This window comes from Hypanus sabinus, chromosome 18 (assembly GCF_030144855.1).
Source record: "Hypanus sabinus isolate sHypSab1 chromosome 18, sHypSab1.hap1, whole genome shotgun sequence".
In the NCBI taxonomy this organism is placed as follows: Eukaryota; Metazoa; Chordata; class Chondrichthyes; order Myliobatiformes; family Dasyatidae; genus Hypanus; species Hypanus sabinus.
In genome coordinates, this window is record NC_082723.1 from 53076338 (window position 1) to 53102176 (window position 25839).

At 42.2% G+C, this 25839-nt stretch overlaps 1 protein-coding gene across 1 annotated transcript; it reads right to left on the reverse strand.

Moving 5' to 3' along the window:
• Positions 1-990: 990 nt before the first annotated feature.
• On the reverse strand, positions 991-23062 carry zmynd19 (zinc finger, MYND-type containing 19). Its single transcript, XM_059994321.1, has 6 exons — positions 22920-23062; positions 15939-15998; positions 15311-15417; positions 8641-8781; positions 7601-7781; positions 991-4288 (listed from the first exon to the last, which is right to left on the reverse strand). Exons 1-6 carry the CDS (start codon positions 22968-22970, stop codon positions 4145-4147), a joined length of 684 nt encoding a protein of 227 aa, XP_059850304.1. The 5' UTR covers positions 22971-23062; the 3' UTR covers positions 991-4144.
• Positions 23063-25839: the final 2777 nt, after the last annotated feature.

The window sequence follows — 25839 nt, forward strand, 5'->3', positions numbered from 1 at the left end:
CTTCTGTAGATCATACCTGGGTGTCTGGTATAGTTCCATTCTTGAATGCAACAGATCTAAGCTTCAGACTACAAATCTCCTGATTCATCCACGGTTTTTGGTTCGGGTATGTTCTCAAAGGCACACACTCATCTACACAGATCTTGATGAAATCGCTGACAACTGTATTCATTCAGATTTGAAGGAGTTCCTGAATATTGTCCTGTCCACTGACTCAAAGCAGTCTTGTAATGCTCCTCTGCCTCCCTTGACCATACCTTCTTAGTCCTCACCATGGGTCTGTGTTCTTTAGTCTGTCTATACACTGGGTGTTGAAATACAGCCATGTGATCAGACTTTCCAAAGTGGTAATGGCATAGTAAGTGCTCCATTACTATTCAAAAGTCTGAAAAACAGCAGTGTTTTGTGCATGTTGCTTGGATTTCCAACATCTGCAGATTTTCTCCATTTCCATGTTGTTTCAAATTCCAAGGAAAATGTCCTAAACGTGTTTCTGTTGAATTTCTAATTAAAATATTAGAACATTCTGCAGGTCAGCACAATTTGCATGCAATTTGTCCTAAACTTTTAACCTTGAGTTATGCAAACGTATCTACACTATAACCTCCCATGTTATTGAGGTCTGGCTCTCAAAATTGAACACAAGAAATAGGAACAAGAGCCTGCTGCACTATTCAATAAAACCATGGCTAATCTCAAATCCATCTGCTCTTTCATAATTTCCTATTAAAGCAATGAAATTTTATTTTGATCAAAAATGGCCAACTCCATTTAAATTTCATAAATTATAATTCAATTACAGCTTTTTTTTGTGGACCTTTTAACTTCCTAATCCCACCTTGAAGTCAACATTTTTGTGGACCTTTTAACTTCCTAATCCCACCTTGAAGTCAACATTTTAAATAGACATTCCTCTTGAAATGTGAACACCAACGTCAAAAGACCACAAAAAACATGAACAATTAAGATCAAATTACACATTTATAAATTTGATACAGCTTTATTTAACAATTTTAAATACAGGCATGGAACTGTATTCAGTGCATGAAATAAACTGAGGGCACAGCAACACTGCAGTGGCTAGTGATCTGCATTTTTGCAGCCGACCACATAACATAATAATTAGAATTGGAACAACATCATTACATTTCTGGGCTCTTTATCAGTCTGGCCATACTTAAATAACATCCCATTTGACTATGCCGGGAACAGCTCAATTTGATGGAGCCAGTCACGTCACAGTGTTATCCACAAGAATTAGTACAGCTCTTAACTAGCAGTGAGGAAATCCATGAAATAAGTGGACTAGGCATAATTTAAACCAAGTTGTATTACAAAACAATGACACTCCAATTACATTTCAGAACCTTGTTTGTGTAATTAAATCCAAAGAGACTATATTACCTGAAGATTGTTTTTTGGGTGAATTTCACAACCTGGGATCCTCTAGTTACTAAATATAATTTTACCTAAAGAAACACCACAGCAGTTGCACTTAGTGTGAAATACCCCAAGCAGCAAGAGCACATTAGTTCAATTAGTTTAGTAGGAAGTGTTAAAGAAAGTCTATTTTGCACAACTATTGACATGCAGCTGCACGAAAGCTGGGGCAATTTCTATTCAATGGCCAGAGAGAATATAGGCAAACCCCATTAAACAGTTGCAGTGACACATCTTGGTTACACTTAAATAGTTCAGATTATTCTTGGGATCCAGATACAAACTAGCTTAGTTAATTGCAAGTTGAAAATAAAAGGAAGATAATTATTGCAAGATTCCAAATATATGGATGTTCTACAAAATGAGAAAGAGACCGGAAATTACAAACTAAGCTGTATTGTCTGCCAGTTTGTTTAAAAACATCAAATTGTAAAAAGAGCCACCAAATTCAATTTCAAAAATAATCTAATGCAACCTCAGGGCACTTGTACATAAAAGGTGGCAAATCAATATTTGGTGGAGAGCTACCACAATAATCCCACCTGTTAATGAGGAAGCTGCAGTAAATCAATAGAACATTATTATAGTGGCTTTATCTGCATTAATGTCCACGTGAAACTTACTAGACAGTGAACCATCAGGATATCCCAGTGTACTAGTTGGGTAGCAAGACAGCACCGGCCTAGATCCACAGTATTCTACTGTACATGAAACAGGTATCTGAATCTTACAAGAACAAGTCTGGGCTTCAATTGGAAAAAAAAGAGCAAAGCTTGGCGCAGCAACAGCACAATACAGTAACAGCAACCCATTTAAAACATGCACACAGGTACAGCAGCTTTCATATTAGTTCATGGGTCTCTGCTTGTCTGATATACTTAAACTAATCTCCCTTCCCAACTGGAAGAAAACAATCATAGCAAAAGGGCAAGGAGATTTGTTCAAGTATTCAAGTTCCAGACCACAGTTACAGTTTTGCCCTCTTATTAACTGGAGAGCAAACATTTGGGACTAACTGAACAAATTTTATTTTTAAAATCCTTACAGAGTGTACAATTATGGCTATGGGGAGCAAGACCTCCAAGGTGTACCCATCCACCACCTACTTATGTGGAACCCACTCAGCCGAGACATGCACAAAACCATCATGCTCTCAAGCACAGTGGATAACCAGCAGTATTTAAACTGGATACCAGCCATCTGCTGACTCCAGTGAAAATAACTTACTAATTTTAAAAAAATATACTTAATACTTGTAAAAATGTCCAAAGATAAATAGGATTTTCTGTGCTGCATTAAAATGACACCCAAACTGTAGATGGCTTCAGGTATGCTTGCAGTTCAGAAAGGAGCAAACAGAACTGAATACCCAGTGATGAGCAGAATCTGTTCAGTGTGATTTACCATGTCATCCAGTTGTCTTGGTCCTTTTCCCAAAGGGACATGTCACATTCACAGATGCCACATCCCAGCACTGCCTTATGGCTGCCGGTTCAAGGTGAACTGGGCTACACATTCTTGAGAAGACAGGGAAACAAGGGTAAATATCCTAAAGTTAAACACACGTCTAATACTTAGGAATTTGCCCATGGAATCACTGAGCTACATGGGGCAGTGGGAGGAATCAGTGACGTAACATCTGTAAACACATGGAATCATACTGTGCACCTGAACCAAATTCTATCTCAAGAGTTGGATTTCAATTTAAAAGGCAACTAGTCATTCATGAAATATGACAGAGTCATGGGCAGTTATCAATTTCACCCTCACCCCAATGCCTGACAAGGAACAATTTGGCCCAATATCAGATGGCTTCCCAGCAGAACCTGACGCATTTATAAAGCAATTCATGCTACCAAGTGGATTCCTATACCATTAATCCACACACCCGCTGTGTCCTTAACTATGTGCCTTAAGGTCTTGAATTAAGATTAAGCATATAACTTATCTAATTCTTATGTTCCCCAATAGTTTGATTTGACCTGAAAAAATACTGATTTTAAGCAGCACCACACCCAGAGTTTGATCAGTGCTACATTGAACTTGACCTTTAGAGTAAAGACAAGTGGCAGACTGCATAGTCTGTTCAAAATGGGTTACCACAAGGTTGCTTGTGAAACCCATACACTCTAGCAGCTGCCACTGATCTATTAGTCCTCTTTCCCTACACAAGGCTAAAATGCTTTCGATCTGTTATTTTTTTCCTCACCAAGTAAACAAGTTCCAGAGACCTGGCATTAGTGTAATCTCTGGAACACACAGTAAGCTGGGTCTTTGTTTTCTTCTCTATAATTGCATTAGCAGCAAGCTGTCCCAGAGTCACACAATGCTACCGGAGCAAATTGCATTTGTATTTAGGTAACTCTGTTCAGCTACACGTTATCACCGAACTTCAAACAGATCAGATTTTACAACATAAAAAACTGTACATAAGATTTTGTTCAAATACATATCAACATATAAATATAGACAGAAGCTTCCAGCTAGGAACTCCATAGTCTTCTTTAGCGATCAATCATAAGGAGAGAAGCCCCAGCCCCCCTCTTCTCAGAGACCTCCTCAAGTCCAATCTGGGTTTTTTGTTCTTCAGTGCCTTTGGAACTATGTGTCCAGTCTGAATTGTGCAAAACAAAACCGACGCCACTGTTGAAACATGGCGAAAGCATGCCGGGCGAGGGTGAGGAGGGGCAGGGCAAGGGAGGGGTCATCGCTCTGGTTCAAGTTCCTGCTGCAGTGGGCGCCTCTTCTCATGACAATGCTTCTTATGGGCTGGCCAGTCTTTCTGTTGACACTGGGAGCCACAGTATCGTGCCACCTGGCAACGGCCACAGATGTTGAATTCGCGCAGCTGAAACAAATGGAGAAAACATAAGAAACACGTAGCTTGCTGAATTGATAGAATTATAACACCACTAGATACAATCGCCCTGAAGCACAGAACTCTGTGGCATGATTCTTATGTAAAAGAACCTTTTATAGTCAAGACAGCAGCAATGCAACCCATCTAAACCACTATTTTGAGCAACTTGGTTGATATTCATGTTCTAAAACCTATATTTTGTTTATATGGTTATTCTTAATTTTACAGCTATTGTTTGAAGTCTCTTTGATTATCTATCCTATCTCCTTCAGGAATGACTGACCATTACAATTAAACAGAGCAATTAACCAACATACCAAGCTTCACATCCGTTAGAATTGTTAAAATGGCATTAGCAAGGTGCAGAATTTCTTCACTAACTGAAAGGCTGTACACTCTGCTGGTAATGGCATTAAGGCACCAGAGGATACCAAGTCAAATTTTAAGGGGAGAAATTTAAAATGTAAAACTAACCACAAAGCTGTCATAAAAGCCACTGGTTAACTAGAGATCACTTGGAAACAATACAAGCTACCCTTACTACAATAATACTGATGTGCGGCTGTATTATAACAACAACTTGGCCCACTCAGTAAGCTGCATGGTTACGTGACATTTTTCCAAGCATATAGTGACAAGTAACTGCAAGAGCTGAAACCTGTAGCAAATACCTGAGCTCCTGAACGAACTCAGCATGTACGCCAGCATCTGTAGGGGGAAATAGACAGTCAATGTTTTGGGTCAGGACCGTAACTAGACTGAGTGGGCATGGAGGTGAAGCACGACAACCACCATACTGGCCATTTCCCCCACTCAGTCCAGATGAAGGGTCTAGACCCAAAACACTGCCTATTTCCCCTCAGAGATCCCTCCAACGGCTTGTTTATTTGTTACTTTCAAGAGTATGATCTCTAGAGACTCAAAAGACTGATCAACACCCCCCCCTGCAATACAGGAAGAGCATTAAAAAAAATGTGGAAAAGGTTTTTTTTTAAAAAAACTCTCAACAGAAAATCTAGCAACAACGCCTAACCGCAGAAGTAAAATCCGCCACCCTCCTAATGTGATGTTTTCAAAACCAATTAGAATAACGAAAGTTGTGGCTGAATTGTACTCACATTCACTAACACTGCATTCGAAGAAAAAAATGCCTAAAAGCACTTTGGTCTGAACTAATCTCAGCACGTAATCCAAAGAGTTAATACAATTTCAATCACCCAAAGAATAAAACGATTGCACCTGAAAATTGAAGCATCAAACTAGTCAGTACTTACGTGAAAATGTATCATTAATTCTGACACCTGACGATCTTGCCTAGCTACCATAACAAACACCTCTCATTCCATTTGTGAATGGAACAAAGGACAGGAGCAGTAGGCCATTCAGATAATAAAACCTCAACTTCATACAGAAAGCCTACATTTCCCTCTTAAAAGAAGGTTTGGCAGGGTGAAATTGGAACTTCAGTGAAACTGGACACACTTCTGCAGCTCCTCTGGAGTTGCACCCCAAATCCCAACAATATTCAAACTTAAATATCAAGGTTGTTGGGAAAATCAATTCAGGCAGGTACTTGATCTGCTCTTCATTGCCAATCTTAGAAATCATAAGAACGTTCAAATATATTGTATTTTATGGCAGCATCAAGGAACATTCTTAAGACAACAGATGTACAGTAATAATCAAATTACACAATATTCTAAGTCATTACAGTTAACATGTTGTATAATATACCATTGAGAAAGATGCCTTTACCAATTCTTAAAGACTGATTCTCAAAGTACTGATGATGCCAACTTGCTGGTGTATAAGTTAAATTTGAAAAAAGCAGAGGTTTCACCAGGTGTCTGGCCAAATTTCTTTTCAGAAAGATCACTTTATTTGCCCATTCATCTCAATTGTTTTTGTAATTGTGCAGCTCACAAACTGATTACAATGCTTGCATATCATTGGAGTTCAAACATAATTAACTTGACTAAGCACATAATGTATTACCCACTGAGTATAGTATGGTTGCAAATTCCTTATAAGCCACTGTTTCTTTTAAGGTTATGAAAGTTAAGTAAAAAAACCTGTCACAAGATGGCAGGTACAGATACAACATGAACAAAACTTGACTCAGCAACCTCTGTGCCCAGGATAAGCCCCCCCCCCCCCCTGCCAAACTTATCTATGAGTTATAGCAAAAGACAGCTACTGTATATGTCAAGTTTGCAAATCTTGTGGGAGCAAATAACGTTTGGAATGGCGAGGATGGAACTCTTGAGTTGTTGGACTGATGGGGTTGCCAGAGGCAGGGGGTGGCACAGGTGCAGACCCACCCAGACCTGAGACACCAGGCAAGATCATTTGATTCCAAACAATTGGCTTATTATAAATAAACTCTCTCAGGTTTCCAGTCCAGCCTCCATTAGTCTCGTCAGACCCTGGATTTGCGCCTTGGAAAGTTTCCAGGGCACAAGCCTGGGCAAGGTTGTATGCAAGACTTGCAGTTACCCAAGCTGCAAGACTCTCCTCTCCATGCCACCGATGTTGTCTAAGGGAAGGGCATTAGGACCCATACAGCTTGGCACCAGTGTCGTCACAGAGCAATGTGTGGTTAAGTGCAAGGACACACATGCAGCCTCAGCCAAGGCTCGAACTAACGACCTTCAGATCACTAGACCGACATTTTAACCACTTGGCCATGTGCCAACACAGGTACTGATCATAACCAACCATTCAATGACAAACTCATCTTCTTCAGGGCAAGTCTAGTCCAGTGGTGTTTATACCCCAGCATTCCATCCCCCCTGATTCCTCCTCCAATCAGGTTTCCACTCTCCCAGTTTGTTTATAATCATATTCCAGTTCTTGGAGACCTTAGTCTTTGTTAAAATTCTTTTCCTCCAGAACGAAGATCTTGCTCCAAGTAAAAATTGGAATTCAGCTGCAAAAAAGGTGTGAGAGCAGAAACCCGAATGGATGAGGACTAATCAACAAGAGGGACGAAATACAGGGGTATAAGTACCACTGGACTAGACTTGCCCTGGCATTATCACTCATATCATGCAATTTGTGTTTCTTGCAGCAATACAGTGCAACATATAAAATTACGATACTGTGCAAAATTCTTTGGCACTCTAACTATACATACATGCCCAAGATTTTTGCACAGTACTGTACTTCAAGTATTAAAATTTCTCAGAAGATATGTGAAGCATCCTTGGGAATCATTAGATAATATTATATAAAATCCTGTTAGGGATTAAAAATAGAAAACACAGCAAATGTGGATCCTTTAAATGCTTCCACACTCACCTGTTTTTCCATCATAGTGCATGGCGGATAATGGCACTCATAATACGTGCAAGAATCCTCTTCATCCTCCACAATGTCACCATTGGCATTGTAGTAACGTGTAAGGTTCAGCTCAGGGAATTGCTCCTCAATGGGGTCTGCAGGTACCTGCTGGATAGCCAGCCAATACAGACTCTGTTCCCTGCAAGCAAGGAAAAATAAACTTAGCACAGCAGCTAATCACACAATAAAGATAGCAACCTCAGAATATTGCAAGGGGGTAATCAAGCTAAACTATATCCCTAGTTCTCGAACTACATAGGGTCTTCTAAAGAAGTGTCAATATCACTGAAAGTATTAACTTTATGCTTGGAGGACAATAAAATTGTGTACTTAGTGCATCAGAAGAAGAGGTATGCACTCCCAGAGCACAGTACAAGTTGCCTCTACAAACAAGGAAACACGTAATTTAGCTCTCAAATATGTTCTGCCATTTATTTAGATTATGGTCAACCAAAACTCTACAAAAATGCCCTGGTTCTATACTCCTTAGTATTCCAATAAAAATCCATGCTGGGCCTGAGTATGAAAAAATTGACCATTCTCTCCACAACTTGAGACACGACATGGTCTCCCAGCATCAGTTCTGACCTGCACTGCACTCCTTCCTATTTCTAAATAAGGCGGCGAGAGGGACCGGTACAATTTTCATTAGGTATTGGTTCCTGCTCAGAACTTTTTCTATCCAGGTTTAAATAAAGTACAACAGAGATTGCTTGAAATGGAAGCATCTGTGCAGAACCAACAGAAAAAGATGGGTATTGTTAGAGATCACACATCATTATGGATTACCTCCAGGTAGAATTTGTTGCTTCCAAGAGCAGACAGGGCCTGATGGTTACTAATAACTCAACCTACAACACATTAGCTATAATCCAAATGGAACGGGTAGCTGTTATTTTCCCAAGCTACGTATTTTGTACTGTAGTTACTAAATCTTGCCTGACAAATGGAAATGTACAGGAACAACTTCAATACTGTCATGTACAGTTCTGACTTGCCTTTGTTTACTGGAGATCTCTTCTGCCTTTGGCCTCCAACCTATGGGGACAAGCTTGAGGTTGTCCAGTCGATTGTCCACTGTGACGGCATTGATGTGAACCACCTGGAAGCGTGGTGCTATCCCTCCTCTGTGCCGCTCCCTAGACAAGTTAAAAAAGTTATCCAAAGCCTCCACAAACCTAAACAAAAACCCAAACACAGCTGGAAAAACCACACAAAAATATCCTCATAGCTCCAATATAGACAAGGTGGAATTACTGCCAGATCATTTTTTCTTTAAACCACCAAACACTTTCTCCCACATCACCAAACCGACTTTTTCTACTCAAAAATTCGTAATTCAAAATAAGCATCTTAAATCTGACAGAACAAGGAAAGATGGACCTATCCAGGTTACTGATAAATCTGAGTACAAAGCAAAAATAAACAAAATAAAATTATCTATAGTACAATTGTGTAAGTGGCTGGCTGGTGGTGCCAGACTCCGGAGCGAAGGCGCCCGAGATTGAATCCAAGTTGGGCCACCCCCGAGCACGCTTTTCATCTGTGCCGGGTCGAGCGTCGAGCTAGCCACTCGGCCTTGTAAAAAAAAGGGGTCGAGTCTGGAACAACCCGGTTAATCCAAAAGGAGACAAATCCTGACACCACTCGCCAGACAAAAATGGCTGACTGTCTGTCGTGACACGCAAAATAATATATATAATGTTGTGACTGTGCTCTAAAGAACTGAGGCAGTGGAAATGTGGTGACTTTTCAACCAACTTGTTAACAACAAAATCACACAAACATTACTAAAGTAACTAACTAAATTTAAAAATAATTAATGGAGGGAAAATGCCCCCTTTTAAAGCATTGTGTCCAGTAATTGATGGAATACATAGATAGCATCAGATCCATCAATATGATTTTTGCAAAATTCATATCCAGTTGCCATCAAATCTTTCCGCTTTGATATCATAGCAAATTAGTCAATCAACAATAAGCTGCATGTCAGGTAGAAGAAACACCAATGAACAATGCACTTCAGGCAGTGGCTCCTAGCTGACATACACTGAACTGTTCCAAGTTTCAATACTGATGCAGAAGATACAATCTATTTGCAAAAACTTCGTTTTCACTATTCCGTTCTGAGCTAAATGAACTTTCTATTAACTGAATGTAACGAATACAAGCATGGGTTCATGGAAGGAACAGTTCTCTTCAGACCACTTAAAGGGAAGATGATAAAAAGGACAAGGGTGTAAAGGGGTTGAAATGTGTGGGAAATTGAGGTGGAATTGAGATGCATACCAGCTATGGACAGAGGAAAGTCACAAAGAAAAAGAGCAATACATTAAAGTCATTGACAGACTCCAACCAGCAGAGTAGATACAATGGAGATAGAACTAGAAGCAAGGTGGGTGGGATATGGAGAAAACAGATGTGGGAATTGGTGTACTTATAACAATGGAGGCATCAAATAAGATAACAATCAGAAAAAGACCAATTGACCGTGAGTAGGGAGGATATTGGCAGCAAAGGCAATTCAGTTCTTGAGAACTTCAATACACAGGGCGCCAGGGTTCAGCTCGGGGTTCTCCAGCGTTCAGAGCTCAATATCAGCACTGTCTTCAAGTTCACGTTCTCCCCATAAACTGAGTGCTAGGTGCTCCAACTTCCTCCCACAGTCCAGATGCACCAGTCTGATACAGGTAATATTTATTTTTCAGCCAATTCAGGAACACCACCATTGGCCAAACCGTTGTATGTTTTCAATCTCCTATATTGCACACAAACTTGAGCATACCATCCTCTATTCTTGCACACTGCACCGTCGGGGTATAATATTTATACTTCCTTATAGCACAGGAGGCAGCAATTTCACCTAGCATCTGCGAAGACCTCCATGACAATAAACAACAACAGTTCTTATTTGCAACATCAAGACTTATTTACTTGCTTTGTTGACAAGTGCTTCTTCATGTAGGATGTGGTTTCAGAGAATTACTTCCAAACCACCAGTCAACAGCTATGCTTGCACTCTCTTTAGACACATATATACACTCTCAGTGGCCACTTTATTATGTATAAGAGGAAACCAATAAAGAAGCCATCGAATGTATTTCTACATGTTAATGGTCTTTTGCTGCTGTTCAAGGTTCAAAGTGCCATACATCCAGAGATGCTCTTCTGCACGCCACTGTTGCATTGCTTCATTATTTAGGTTACTGTCCCCTTCCCGTTAGCTTGAAGCAATCTGGTCATTTTCCTCTGACCTCTCTCATTAACGACATTTTTGCCCACAGTACTACTCAATGGATGTTTCTCCCCACACCATTCACTATAAGCTGTACGTGAGTTACTAAAACCACTCTGTTTGGCACCAACAATCATTCCATATCTAAGTCACAATTAAGAAAATTACTCAGTGAAAGGAAATCAGAATAACACACAGAACACTGGAGGAATTTCCCAGTCCTGATGAAGGTCTCGCCCCAAAACATCGACTATTTCTTCCCATAGATGACGCCTATCCTGCTGACTTCCTCCTATATTTTGTGTGTTACTCCAGCATCTGCAAAATCCCTCGTGTTATAGAAATCTGAATGCAAGTTTCCATACACATTCCAAGTAGAATCACTTAATTTTGTCAGCAAATCGATGTCTTCTAGCCATGGATGGAGAGGAAGAGGCAGGAAAAGGTAGGATTTAAAGGTGGCTCCTGTAAGGTAATTGACTAGGGACAGATTGCTGGGGGAACAACCTGTTTCCTTGTAAAGTCAAGAACTGATCCAGAATAAGGTGAGCAACTAACATTTAGTTCTCAGCCACGTTTAATAGTAATTTCCCTAAATGGTAAAACTGATACAGAAAAATCTTATTCACAGCACATTCTTCAACATGTTAATCACTTGGCTTTATTTAACACATTTGCCGACCTTTACACAATGAACAGCACTAGTGCTTATTCACTAATATAAAAAGCACTTTATTCATTGATTCTGCTGACAAGTGCATCTTCACAAGGATGCACTTCGACAGAATTTGTTCCAAATCACCAGTCAAGAACTATGCTTAATTCCCCAAAAATTAGGTGGGCTTTGTGTATACAGTATTTTCCGGTTAATTGGAACCCATCGGACCAGTATATTTTGGCCCAATTAAGCAGCTGATCCAATTAGCTTAAGTTTCATGGAAATAGTTAAGGTATGAAAACTATCATTTAACTGAGAAAAAATTATGCATTTAAATGAAACGCAGAACAAATTAGAACACTATATACTACTACAGTACCATAAAACTATTAGTTCCTAATAGATCAATCTTTTGATTGACTGCAAATGAACAAAACCTAGCAGATACTACCAAAATAAATTACAATGTTATCAACCACTGCATCCTCCAAATCTTCATTTTCACTTTAACATTCAAGATGATTGTCAATATCTTCACATTTTTCGTAGCTCCTAACTTGAAGTAGTGAAATTGTTTCATTTCACCCTTGGCTGAACACTTGAAACCGCAGTGAACAAAACAAGTTCTGATTGACTTACTGCTTATTTCTCACCAACGATGAGTGACAAAAATCACTTTTTCTGAACACAGCACACACAACAATGCTATTTAAAAATGGATCAATCTAAGCAGTGCAATATACAACTGCAACACAAGTCTATCGCCGATTAGAAACTGTTCAGCAACAATCTCCTGACCCAATTAAGCACTTGCTAAATGGAATCCACCGCATAGAGTGAGGGGACCGACTTTCTGGCTAGGGCTCAGGCCGCAGTGTCGCCTGTTTACAACCAACCAGGACAGAGGTGTCACAGTCGGTGCACTCCACCAGAGTGTGTGCTGCTCACCAGTTTTTGCTCGGCAGAAGACAAACTGTATTGTGGTCAACTACAGACTTAGCACATTAATACTCATGAACTTCCACGTGTTGTGCATTTAATATTTCCGCAATATTTGAGTAATCACATGCATATACATGTTGATTGAGCACTCTTGTTCATTTAAAATAATTCATTATGGGTTAAATGTATAAATACGTAAATTGCAAACTTCACGCTACCATGTGATATGTGCACACCTCACTTAACACGAAGTTAGGCCCACATTTCTGACTTTAGGGTCTTCCTTTGAATTAGTTTAATAAAGTTACAAAACACCACAGATGGGCAATTGAGAGCACACTGCATCACTGCAGTACAGAAACTGCACTGTAGTCAACAGGATGGATAGACAACAGATATTACAACGGCCCAGCACTTCACTGATACTAGCCTACCCACCAATAAGGACATATGCACAGAGAAAGGCCAGCAATATCATAAAGGATCCAGTGTAATGGAAAGTAATGATCATACTTTGCAGATTATGATGCAGAATGAGAATAATTTCCATTTAAGCAAATGGAAAGGACAGAAAACAATGATCAGTTATTTATAGGTCAGCAAATATTTACAATATGGCATGGCATAAATTGGGAAAGTAGAGGTTTGAGTAACCACGGTAATATTGTAACTAAGAAACTTTAATCCACATCAACTGAACAAGTCAAATCATCATCAAGGTGGAAGATTTCATGAAAGGATACTAGATAGCTTTAAGTATATTGAGGAAGCAATTAGGAAGGCAACTGAGCCTACTGGGCCTGAACACCTCCCTCTGCAACTGGATCCTAGACTTCCTGCCTGGGAGACCTCAGTCAGTCCGGATCGGGAGCAGCATCTCCAACACCATCTCACTGAGCACGGTGGTCCCCCAGGGTTGCGTGCTCAGTCCACTGCTGTTCACTCTGCTAACCCACGACTGTGCTGCAACACACAGCTCGAACCATTTCATCAAGTTCGCCGATGACACGACCCTGGTGGGTCTCACCAACAAGGACGACAAGTCAGCTTACAGAGAGAAGATGCAGTGGCTAACGGACTGGTGCAGAGCCAACAACCTGTCTCTTAATGTGAACAAAACTAAAGAGATAGTTGTTGACTTCAGGAGGGCACAGAGCGACCACTCCCCGCTGAACATCGACGGCTCCTCGGTAGAGATCGTAAAGAGCACCAAATTTCTTGGCGTTCACCTGACAGAGAATCTCACATGGTCCCTCAATACCTGCTCCATAGCAAAGAAAGCCCAGCAGCGTCTCTACTTCCTGCAAAGGCTGAGGAAGTCCATCTCTGACCCCCCCCCCCCCCATCTTCATCACATTCTACAGGGGTTGTACTGAGAGCATCCTGAGCAGCTGCATCACTGCCTGGTTCAGAAATTGCACCATCTCGGATTGCAAGACCCTGCAGTGGATAGTGAGGTCAGCTGAGAAGATCATCAGGGTCTCTCTTCCCGCCATCACGGATATTTACACTACACGTTGCATCCACAAAGGAAACAGCATTATGAAGGACCCCATGCATCCCTCATACAATCTCTTTTCCCTCCTGCTGTCTGGGAAAAGGCTCCGAAGCATTCAGGCTCTCACAACCAGACTATATAACAGTTTCTTCCCCCATGCTATCAGACTCCTCAATACCTGAAGCCGGGACTGACACCTTGCCCTACTGTCCTGTTTATTATTTATTGTAATGCCTGCACTGTTTTTGTGCACTTTATGCAGTCCAGTGTAGGTCTGTAGTCTAGTGTAGCCTTTTCTGTGTTTTTTTTATTATTACGTAGTTCAGCCTAGTTTTTTGTACTGTGTTCTGTAACACCATGGTCCTGAAAAACGTTGTCTCGTTTTTACTATGCACTGTACCAGCAGTTATGGTCGAAATGACAATAAAAGTTGACTTGACTTGAATTTAAAATCTTGATCAAAAAGAATTTACACCAAGTTGAAGAAAAACAATTTGATGATAAACTAATTTATTATATCCTGAAGATATACATCCTTAAGTTATCAAAAAGTGTCTGTAAAGATAATGTTGCAACTTATTTTTCAAGAGCAGATTATAGAAACGTTATTTCCAAATTTGCTAATCGAGGTAGGATTGAGAGCAGTGGAGTGCAGAGGCTTAAGAAGAACATGGCTAAGCTAAAGAGGGAAGAACACAGCTGGTTTAAATGTAATGACGAAAATGAAATTGTCTACTTTGTTGCACAAGAGAGAAAAGCTAGTGAGATACTGGTTGATGTTGATGCTCAAAGCCACAGAAGTGTGCATATATACAAGTCAATGATGGATTTGCTATGAGAAAATTGTGTAGACTGCCTGCATCTTCTGGTCTTTAGAAGTGAGAGGAGTTCTCCTTGGAAATGGAAATTTCTTGCAACACTTGACATGCTGGGATTAAAGGAGGATTACAGAACAAGGGGCAAACTCTGCATGACTGAGCAGAAAGTTCTTACCTCCAAGGCACATTAATCCTCTTTCCTTGGGTGCTGCCAGTGCTCAGTGGTCAAGACAAATCCAAACAGATTGACTAATTTCTAGATACCAAGTGAACTAGGAGTTATGGGGACAGAAAAATATTGCCAACATATAGATTGGAAGTGAACTTTATCAATGGTGGACAAATGAAGAGTCTGATGTAATGCTTTGCTCTTTCCTATATTTTAATATTAAACTCATTCAACACCGCAGACCTGATTCATACCCAGGTCCTTTAGTGATTAGGAACGTCCTATTCCCACGGATGATCAAAAGCACGAAAGCATCAAGCAACATTCTAGCATTACTGAATTACTCACCAGAGCAGCTCGTGCAAAGGACGCCCAGAGCCTCGTCGTTTGCTAATGTCAAATGCATACGCAAATATTTTCGCACCATTTCCATCAGCATCAATTTCCATCCGAGCCTGTGTTAAGAGGGCAATTGGATACAAAAGTCCACATATGATTCTTAGGAGTAGGTGAAAACTATCAGACTCCAAAGCCCATCTTCTATTCAATTTGGTTCCAAATAATGCATAAATCAAATCAATTCCATAAAGCCCTTGCTGCCAATAGTGAATAAAAACTTGCGAAATTATTAAACAATCTCCAACAAACCTCAGGCTTTTGGGGAAGAAAGCTGCTTGTGCGTAATGGTACTTGTGATTAGCGAAGGTTTGCTGATACTTATCTCCCAGATCTTTTATTTGACTAACACCACATGATCGCAAGCAGATGCAACTTCAAATGTAGATTAAGCCTTTGCCAACTGTTGATTTACTAACAAACACAATATAAAGGAGCTTATCAATTGAATGGAAGCCACACTTGGGAGCAGCTAACTTTTAAAGCAGCCCTGACATTGGTCCATTAAAACTTATTAAAATCATCATGTCACTGTCAACAAAAGCTACATTCCCTACAGTGCTTTCATATGTCTGCTTACCTCAAAGGTATAATTTTCCACCAGTGGGATGTCTTGCTCATCTATTAGCGTGTACTTAGTCTGAAGATGAAAGAAAACAATTGTCAAACAAAAATCACATTTCTTTCACTGTAATATGTTCAAACCTATTAAGTAGTAGCACAAGAATATAAAATAGTAAATATATCTAGAGGAACTCACTGCTTATTAACTATGTCTCCACTATGTACCAATGATTATCCATAACGCCCAGCTCACAACTGCCAAAGATTTAACTACCAAAATCACTTCACACTTGTAAATCTACAAATTGTGTGCTTCATACCTATCCTCAGTATAAACAGGGCAAAGATCTATTATTAAAGCATTCTCTTGGAGGTCTAATACAACCAATTGTTGCATCATTACTGAGTTTACTCCCGCTCCTGGAGCGGGAAAAATAATAACTCCACTCACCCACCCAGTACCTTGTGTTGCCAAGTGTTATTGCAGATAATAATCTACCACTTACTCAATAATTCCAACACCTCTCCCATGATCAGACTTGTATCAGAAGCTAATCCAATTCATGTATATGTCAAGATCAATAGCTGCTTTCAGATTCCAGAACTGGATCTACTTTTGGTGATGCTTTCAGCTGTCAAGGCCCCAAGCTCTGGAATTCCTACCCAAATTTGCCCATCTTTCTTCTGTCAAGCTATCCTCTAAGCCAAACTATTCGACCTCTGCTAACACCACCATACAAAGCGTAATACCAAACTGTGCTTCATAACACTCCTATAAGGAGAGTGTTATAAAGAGATGGTTGACACATTACGTGTGCTACATAAATAGACACAGTTGCTCCTGCATTAACAAACTGAGTATGTCAACCTTCTTAAAATGCACATTTGTAAAACAAAGGCATTATTGTTATCAAGAAACAAGCTACTCTCAGAACAGGTGAATCCTGAGTTTGTCATTCATTTGGATCATTATAAACCTTAGTATTGTAATATCTTCAATCAAACCTCACCTGATTGCCTAATTCTACATTGTTTACTTACTCAAAAGTAAAGCCATGAATTCCAGGTATTAAAAACACATCCACAAACATTTTATTGAAAGGAAATATTCCTGCAAAGGTGTGATGCTGTGTTTAACAGAAGGCCAACCTCAATCAACTTTGATTGCTGTACTGTTTATAAAGGGGAACACTACATTTGCCATTTAGACTACTTTCCAAACACCCATTAGAGGACTCATGAGTCTTCAGATATTCACTCTTCAACTCTTACATGATCACTTACACAGAATTCTGACAAGAACCCTCTTTTCAGGTTCAAGGAGGATAACCTTACATTTTGCTAGATGTACCAGTTATTCCTGATACTTGATCCATTTGTAATTTAGTACTTCCATCTACATTGCTTACAATGCCACCCATCTTTGTATCAGGCACCAACCTGTTATATATTGCTTTCTATCCGATTCGCCATGCTTCATAAAAAAACCATTTAAACCATAAAAATCTTGACAGACACCACTACATAATGCTGTTGAGTAACTACCCATTTCCCCTTCTTCAAAACCATAAAAAGATTTATCAGTTGACCAATTCTAAATGGATCTATGAAGTTCTGTCTGCTCAACCAAAACATTTCAAGATGTTCATTCCCTCTATTCTTAATTATAAACTCCAGTGATTTTCCAGACAACAGATGTTAGACTAACTGATGTTATTCCCTGGATTCTCGCTTTCACCTTCCTTAAATGGCAAAATAATATCTAGTTTCCCAACTTAATAGAATGGTTCCCACAATGAGAACAGTCTATGCTTGTGTCAAGAGTACCTGCAATGTTCACATTTACTTCCATTAAAATCTAGAGATGAAAACCATCTGGTCCTGGGGAAATGACACTCTTTGGTGCCCTCACCTCTAATAAGATTACTGCCATTTACCAATCTGCACACCCGTGTCCGCTGATAACCACAATGTTCCACCCCAGGCAACATCCTGATGAATATCCTCTATACCCTCATCCTCTTCCTATCATGTAGTGACAAAAAATGCAAGCAGTGCTTCAGGTGAGGTCTGAGCAACACGTAGCACAACCCTCCAGCTCTTGTATTCAGTGGTTTGACTAATGAAAGCCAGTACTCCATGTGCCTTCCTATCTGTGCATGGATCTGCAAGGATCTTTGGACTTGAACAACACAGGCCCTGTTCCTCAAGATTCCCTTGAACCTCAGCATTTATGGTTCATGTCCTAGCCTAAATGCATCAATTGCCCCAGTTTCCTTCCAACACTCCAATAACTTGCTGATAACCAAAATAAACTTCACTCACAATTACGTTCATAGAGAAGGCATTAAGTAGTCTTCAATTACCTTTCTTAAAACCAAATGCACCAGTGCCACTCATATTGCCCCAAGATGATGCATTACAATAACTGAGGGGCTTCCACACCTAACCCAGACCCTCCATATTCAGTAGCAGAACTCGGTACAGTGGTTCTTCCCCGAGCCCTTGCAATGACTGCGCAGAACTTCAGTGTATCCATCAGCAAGTACTCCCTACAGGCTGAAATGTACACTCCGCAGCAATTCTCTACAGATACCCCAATGAGCTGGCAGACCAAACAGCACCATTCACCAAGTTCATGATCTTCCAGCAGAACTTGATGCCTGACTCAATATGCATCCCTGGGAGCAGTCCACAGAACAGAGAACCACCAATGACACAAATGCTCAGGTTGAACCATGAAACAGGCCCTTGCATCTTTCTGCAAACCCTCCTCATAAACTCAGACAACAAAGAGGTCAGTGACTGCCTTGTCCCAATTTAGACCACTTGGGAGACAAGCATGCTACGGGAGTGATGCTTCATACATGCCGGAAGAATCAGAATGTGAGGACCAGCCATGTGAGATAGTTGTTGAGGCATTTTGCTGGACAGTCTGCTCAGGGGAACTGACCCCAAAGTATCCACCAAGTCTTTCCCCTGCAGTATCTGCAGGGTGTTCTATGCTGATGGACTTGCAGTCAAAAGTGTTGGCCTGTAAGAACTCTTCCAAGGATAGGCAATGCCAACTGGGACATGTGCTGCAACGAGACCAGGCCCATCCTTCACAACACAGGACAGACACAACCTCCGCACTTGGCGTGCACATAATTTTCCACGCACAGCCTGATGTAGCCACATATGAATGTGGTCAACAGTGTGAGGGTGATACTGGGTACGCTTTGCTCCCGCTGTCCAGGGCTTTGCACATTACGACTCATCTTGGATCTCTAGATGAACTGGAAGATGGCCTGGGTGCTTTCCAAGTTGGAAGAGTGAGGGACAGGCCACACCTGCAGTCCTGTGAACACCTCACACCCTATGGTCAGGGATCCTCCCAGTTATTGAGAAGGAACATCCTCCCCACAGTACCGCTATCTGTTTTACCTTTCCATTCCAGCTCCAGCCAATTCTTGTTAGATACCTCAGCCCCTCCAAGACCAGGACCTTCACATAATCAAACTTGACAGCAAAGGGGACACTGGACTGTTTGGACCAGAGAGCACAGCCTCGCTCCTTGTGTGGTTAACTCTTGCCCCAGATGCCAATTCAAACTAGTCGCAAACGCTGACCAATCTGCAAAGTGACCTCAGACCCGAGCCAAAGACATTGTTGGTGCCCATATAAGGGAGATTTCACTGGGCCCCCTCTACTACCTAAGAACATCACCTGCCTGTACGATCTCCCCCTTCCAGATGGTTCCATACAGCACATGAACAAGAAAAAGCAGACATCAAGGCCAGGGTCAGCCATGTCAGACTCTAGACTTGATGGGGAAGTTATCTGCTTCTCACCCATTGATTTGGACTACATTACGGATACGTGTGGAGGAGCAGGGTTCAATTCCCGACCACCCCCCAAAGCCCATTTTGGAGAGCACGTCCATCATGCATGTGTGAGAAATCCTGTCTCAAATGCTTTGACCAGGTCCAAGCTGACCATGGTATCTCTGAGCAGCACAAAGCCAGGCAGATGGCAAAATAAATAATGGGACATGCATGATCATGTGACAGAGTACATTACAGAGCTAGAGGGAAATGTTTGAACTGTTGGGAATAGACCCATGGGCTAAATGGTCTTGGATAAGCTTAGGCTGTGATAAGCAAGCAAATAAATACCTTCACAATACTAGTTAATATTCTCCCCAAACAGAGGGCACAATTTATCTCATCAACTCCTTTGCACCTTGTTAGCTACCATTTGCACCATTTTCCATAACAATGAGATTCAGAGCCACCTACAAGTCCAAGTTACAAGCTGTTCCTTTACCTTCTACTGTTTAGCCAACAGTGTCTTTTGCAAACAAGACCACTTAAAAGTACAACCAGTTATCACTGAACATCAAAAAAATTGTAGATACTGAAAGCAATCAATAGGCCAGGCAGCATCTGCAAAGAAATAACATGCCCATGGCATGTTCTGATTTCAATGTGAAACAGCAATTCTATTTGCCTGCCACAGGTTCTGTTCCAAGTGCTTCCAGCATTGTACATTTTCTCTGAAGGTCTGTAGCAAAATTGCACAGCACTGTTTCAGCCCTCATCAAATGCCCAAACCACTGCTTCACTCACAATTTTAATCTCTTGGCAATAGGGCATTCATATCCAGAGCTAATGGAATACTCCAGCAGGAATAGACATCAGCAAGTTGAGACTTTCCCTTTAAGGATAAAAAAAAACTGTCTCCATTTTCCCAGAATCATTAACAACTTCCTTGAGGTTTTTGTGTGCTTGTCTCAAGAATGGGGCACTTGCCCTATTTTATAAAACCTACCAGTGTCAATGAGAAGTTGCTGTGCAGCCAAATTAAAGTTGTAGGCTCATGAACCAGTTCACTCCACAGCAACACAAATTTCCATCTTCACCAAAGGTTCAGTTAAGGCTGATTTATACTTGTGCGCACGGGCTACACCGCAGCCTACGCCACCACCGATTTTTACTTCTGCATTGCTCTACACTGTAGCGAGCACGCGCTGGTGTGTGCCAAAACGCTAGTTTTGGGGTTTTTGGCAATGGGGTTTCTATGCTACTGTGTTGAGTTTCTTCGTGAGAGACATGGACAAGGAAATGAATTTCAAACATTTTCAGATGTCAGCAGGTAGATTTGACAATTTGGTTCACTTATTTTGCATCAGTGTATGCACAGCCTACAGACATGGCGGAGAAGCAGCAACCGGAAATGCGTAGGAGGAAATGCAATGCTACCAAATGGACCAATCAGTTGTTGCGGTCTGCGTTGCCGCAATACGCAAGTAAATTTTCTGGAGAGGTGCACATCACCCTGCGATGTAGGGTACGCATTACCTACAGCGACGATGTAATGCACAAGTATAAATCAGCCTTTGCAGAAGAATGGGTTAGTAAGTTTGCAATGATCATGTGAAACACTGTAGTGGATAGTGCAGAAGTTTGCTGCAGCTTACAACTGGACATCGCTGGGCTGTGAAATGACAAACGGCCAGCAATCCACAAGTGTGAGTGATACACTGGAAGGTTGAATTTGAAGGCACAATAGTCTTAATTGCAGGATTCTTAGCAGTGCAAAGGAACAGTGGGATTTTGGGGTCCAAGTCCATTGATCTCTCAAAGTTACTGCAAAAGTTGATGGGTTTGTTAAGAAGGTATATGACTTCTCAGGTTTCAATAGGCAAGAGACTGAGCTCAAGAGCTGTGAGCTAACATTTCAGCTCTAAAAAACCTTGGTTAGACCACCGTTGGAGTATTACATTCAGTTCTAGTGTCATTATAGGAAGGATAATGAAACTGCAAAGAGGGTGAAAAGAAGATTTACATGAGGATTTACATCCTTAGATCAGAGAGCATGTCTTGTGAGGAGAGATTGGGTCATGGCCATTCTATGTGGAGCAAAGGATGAGAGTTGACCTGATAGAAGTGTACAAGGTGATAATGCCCTTAGATTGAGTGGACAGCCAGGGGGTGGAAATGGATAATATGGGGGAAGGAGAATACTTTAAAAAAAATGATCAGAGGGAAGTACAGGGGCATGTCAGAAGCAAGTTGTTTTATACCGAGTGGTGGGTGTGTGGAACACCCCGCATGGGATAGTGGTAGAGGCACATACATTAAGAACGTTTAAGAAACTCCTAGATAGGCATATGGATGATTTAAAAAAATGGAGGGCTGATTAGATTGAACTTGGGGTCGGTGCAACATCACGGGGCGAAGGGCCTGAATTCCGCTGTAATGTTCTACGTTCTAAACCATAATGCAAAAAACACCAGGCATTTTTTTAAAAGCAGATCAAGTTTTCGCGGACACATTCCTCCGAGGGCACTTCACTCGATGTTAAGGATCTACCCTAATTAATGATCACCCTCAGGCGAAGTGCAGCAGCCGATGCCACGCGGCTAAGACTTCCAGCGGGGGCAATCGCACCAGTGTCCCGTACACATACTGATCAAAAGATGAGTAACTTCGATCTAAGCTACAGAAGGAAAATCAGAAGTTACAGTCTGCGGGCGGCTGCGAAATCTCACCGTACATTATGGGAACAACCCAGTGCAGGTCTGGCGGGGGCACGCTAGAGACAGGGGGTACATGTGTTCCAAGTTCTCGACCAGCCACATGTTAATGACCGGCAGTGGGCTGCTTCACACGGTAGAGGGAACTGGTGGCAACCCGTCACTGCAGCATGTGCGGCCGGTGTCAGCATGGCGGAGGGAAGTCCTTTCCACACCGGCTACTGGGTATTCCCGCGTATCGGCTCGCTGCCCCGCCACATGGACACAGCGAGGTCGCCCGGAGCCCCGCGAGCACAGCAGGCGCCGAGGCCGCGGTCCCACCCAGCGGGTGAAGGCCCCGCTCCAAGGTGCGCTGGGTTCCGACCCCGCTCGGTGCCTGCCGGCCTCCCGCCTTTTCTAGAAGCCCGGCTACGCGCGCCCAAGCGCGCTCGCCGCCGGCTGGCCACCCAGCGCGGTCCCTCCCTCGCCGGCCCTCACCTTGCCGGCTGCCCGACCCAGCCGCACGATCCCCAGCTTGAAGTCCGACATGGCTCCTGCGCTCCCCGTCCGCCGAGCCTCCGACACGCGTACGGACACCGGCCCCGCGCCTCCCCACAAATTCTTCCGGAGTGCGTGCGGAGGTCACTGCTGCGGCCTCAGCCAATCGCAACTGGCCTCACGCCGTCACGCGGGGCAACGGTTACCAAGGTGACGTCAGTTTCGCGGGAAGCTGCCCCAAGTGGGAGAGTTTAAAGCACAGAGGAGGTTGTCCTGCCGACGTCATTGTCAGATCTCTTGTCAATCAGGCTGGTTCAGACCATTTGATGGTTTACTAGCCCAGAGCTCTGCTGCTAATGTGTGGCGTTACCTGTGGGTCGCAACTGGACAAGCTCGGAAACTAATACCTCAATCAAGAGAAAATCTGCAGGTGCTGGAAATCCCAGCCACACACACACAAAATGCTGGAAACAGGCCAGGCAGCATCTATGGAAAAGGGTACAGTCGACTCTTCAGATCCTGCTGAAGGGTCTCGGCCCGAAACATCGACTGTACTCTTTTCCATAGATGCTGCCTGGCCTGCTGAATTCCTCCAGCGTTTTGTGTGTGATGCCAAAAACCAGTCCCTTGTCTGTAAAAAGGCATTTTCCATCCACTAAGACACAGACAAAATGCTACGGAAATGTATAGATGCTGCCTGACCTGCTGAGTTCCTCCAGCATTTTCTGTGTGTTGCTTTCTTATATCCACTGACCTATCTTTAAAAAGTTTAGTCATTAGCAATAGCAAATATCTTTTGCAATTGAGGGATGATTCTAGGCATACTCTGACAAGGCAGAGTAACTCTGCTCCTCAAGTAGCTTGGTAAACCTTAGAGGGCAGATGGGAGACGCTGTCAGGAAAAAATATTCAAGTTCAAGTTTAATGAATGCCCATGAATACAGGCAAAAGAAACAGTTACTCTGGGGCCAAGGTGCAAAACTCAGTTACACGGAAAAAAATATAGTCCAAGAGTCTGAGTTCATAAATGTAGATGCAGTCTGCAGTCAAACACAATACATCTTGTCTTCTACCAAGCAAACACTAGGGGCAGCACTGTCTCCAGCAGGTATGCCACGTGTGGCTCTCAGGTGGAGCCCAGCAACTCCAAAACCTCTCTCCTGGGTGACACCTCGGCCTGAGGCCATGACTGAAGCCATGCAGCTCCCCCACCACAAACAAGAAAAAAATCCAAGCAACACACATAAGATGCTGGAGGAAATCAGCAGGCCAGGCAGCATCTATGGAAAAGAGTAAGCAGTTGACGTTTTGGGCCGAGACCCTTCATCAGGACTGGAGAAAAAAGCTCCCACGTCATTTGTCAATAAACCACTAAATCGGAACTGCAGCATTCCACGCTAACAATATCAAACAGGGTCTTGTGATCACAAGAAAAGCGATAAAGATGATCACTTGCTGTCAGACGGCATACCTCCTTCGCACACAGATGCCTCCAACGCCTCTGCAACGCAGACAGCAGTACGATCCGCACCAAGTCCAGCCCGCTGATGGGGTAGACCTGCAATCCTTTAAGTTCTTATTGTCCCACCGGTTCTTACAATCAAAAAAATTGTGTTTAAAAAGCATTTGGACCTTTGGTTGGCCCCGTAGAATCCGCTGAGTCCAAGCACGCCACCATCTTACCAGAAGAGTAATATGTGCATACGATCGAGCTCTGTGTGCCAGGCTATTTGATTTTGAATACAATAACTGCTGTGATCTAAGACATCAAAGTGTTTGGCTGGAAGCTCTATCAGCTGTGTGGCACAACGCGCAGTTACCCAGAGCTTCTATTTTGTCTGTGTGGCATTAGACAATGTTCAAAATTCAAAGTAAATTTGTTATCAAAGTACATACATGTCACCATATACAACCTTGAGGTACATTTTCTTGTGGGCATTCATGGTAAGTACAAGAAACACAATAGAATCAGTGAAAGATTACATCAAATGGGGCAGACAAACAAGACAACAAACTATGCAAATACTAAATAAATAAACAAACAAACAAACAAATAAATAACCAATAAATATTGAGATCATGAGGTGAAGAGTTCTTGAAAGTGAATCCATAGGTTGTGGGAGCAGTTCAGTGATGGAGTGAGTGAAGGTGAGTGAAGTTATCAACAGCCTGATTGTTGAGGGGTAATAACTGTTCCTGAACCTGCTGATGAGGGTCCTGAGGCTCCTGTACCTTCCTCCTGATGGCTGCAGCATGGCCTGGATGATGAGGATTTGTTGATAATGGATGCTGCTTTCTCGTGATTGTGCTCTGTGTTGATGAGTTCAGTGGTATTGAGGGTTTTACCCATGATGGACTGGGCTGCAGCCACAACTTTCTGTTGGCTTATTTGTTCAAGGGCATTGGTGTTTCCATACCGGGCCGTGATGCAGCCAGTCAATATACTCACCACCCCACATTTATAAAAGTTTATCAAAGTTTTAGATGACATGCTAAATCTTTGCCAACTTCTAAGAAAGTAGAGGTGCTACCATGCTTTCTTTGTAATGGCACTTACGACCAGGATCCAGGACAGATACTCATACCGAGGAATTTAAAGTTGTAGACCCTCTTCACCTCTGATCCCTCAATGAGGACTGGCTCACAGATCTCCAGTTTCCTCCTGCTGAGATCAATAATCAACATCTTGGTCTTGGTGAAATTGAGGATTTCCAATTTCCCTCCTGGCCTCACAAGCATAAATATTCAGCAAGTAGACCAGGGGCTACGCATAAAGCCTTGTGTGTATCTGTACTGCTGGAGAAGAAGTTGTTGCCAATCCAAACTGACTGGTGTCTGCAAGTGAGGAAATCAAGGATCCAGTTGCACAAGGAGGTATTGGCGCCAAGGTCTTTCAGCTTATTGATCAGTTCTGAGGGGA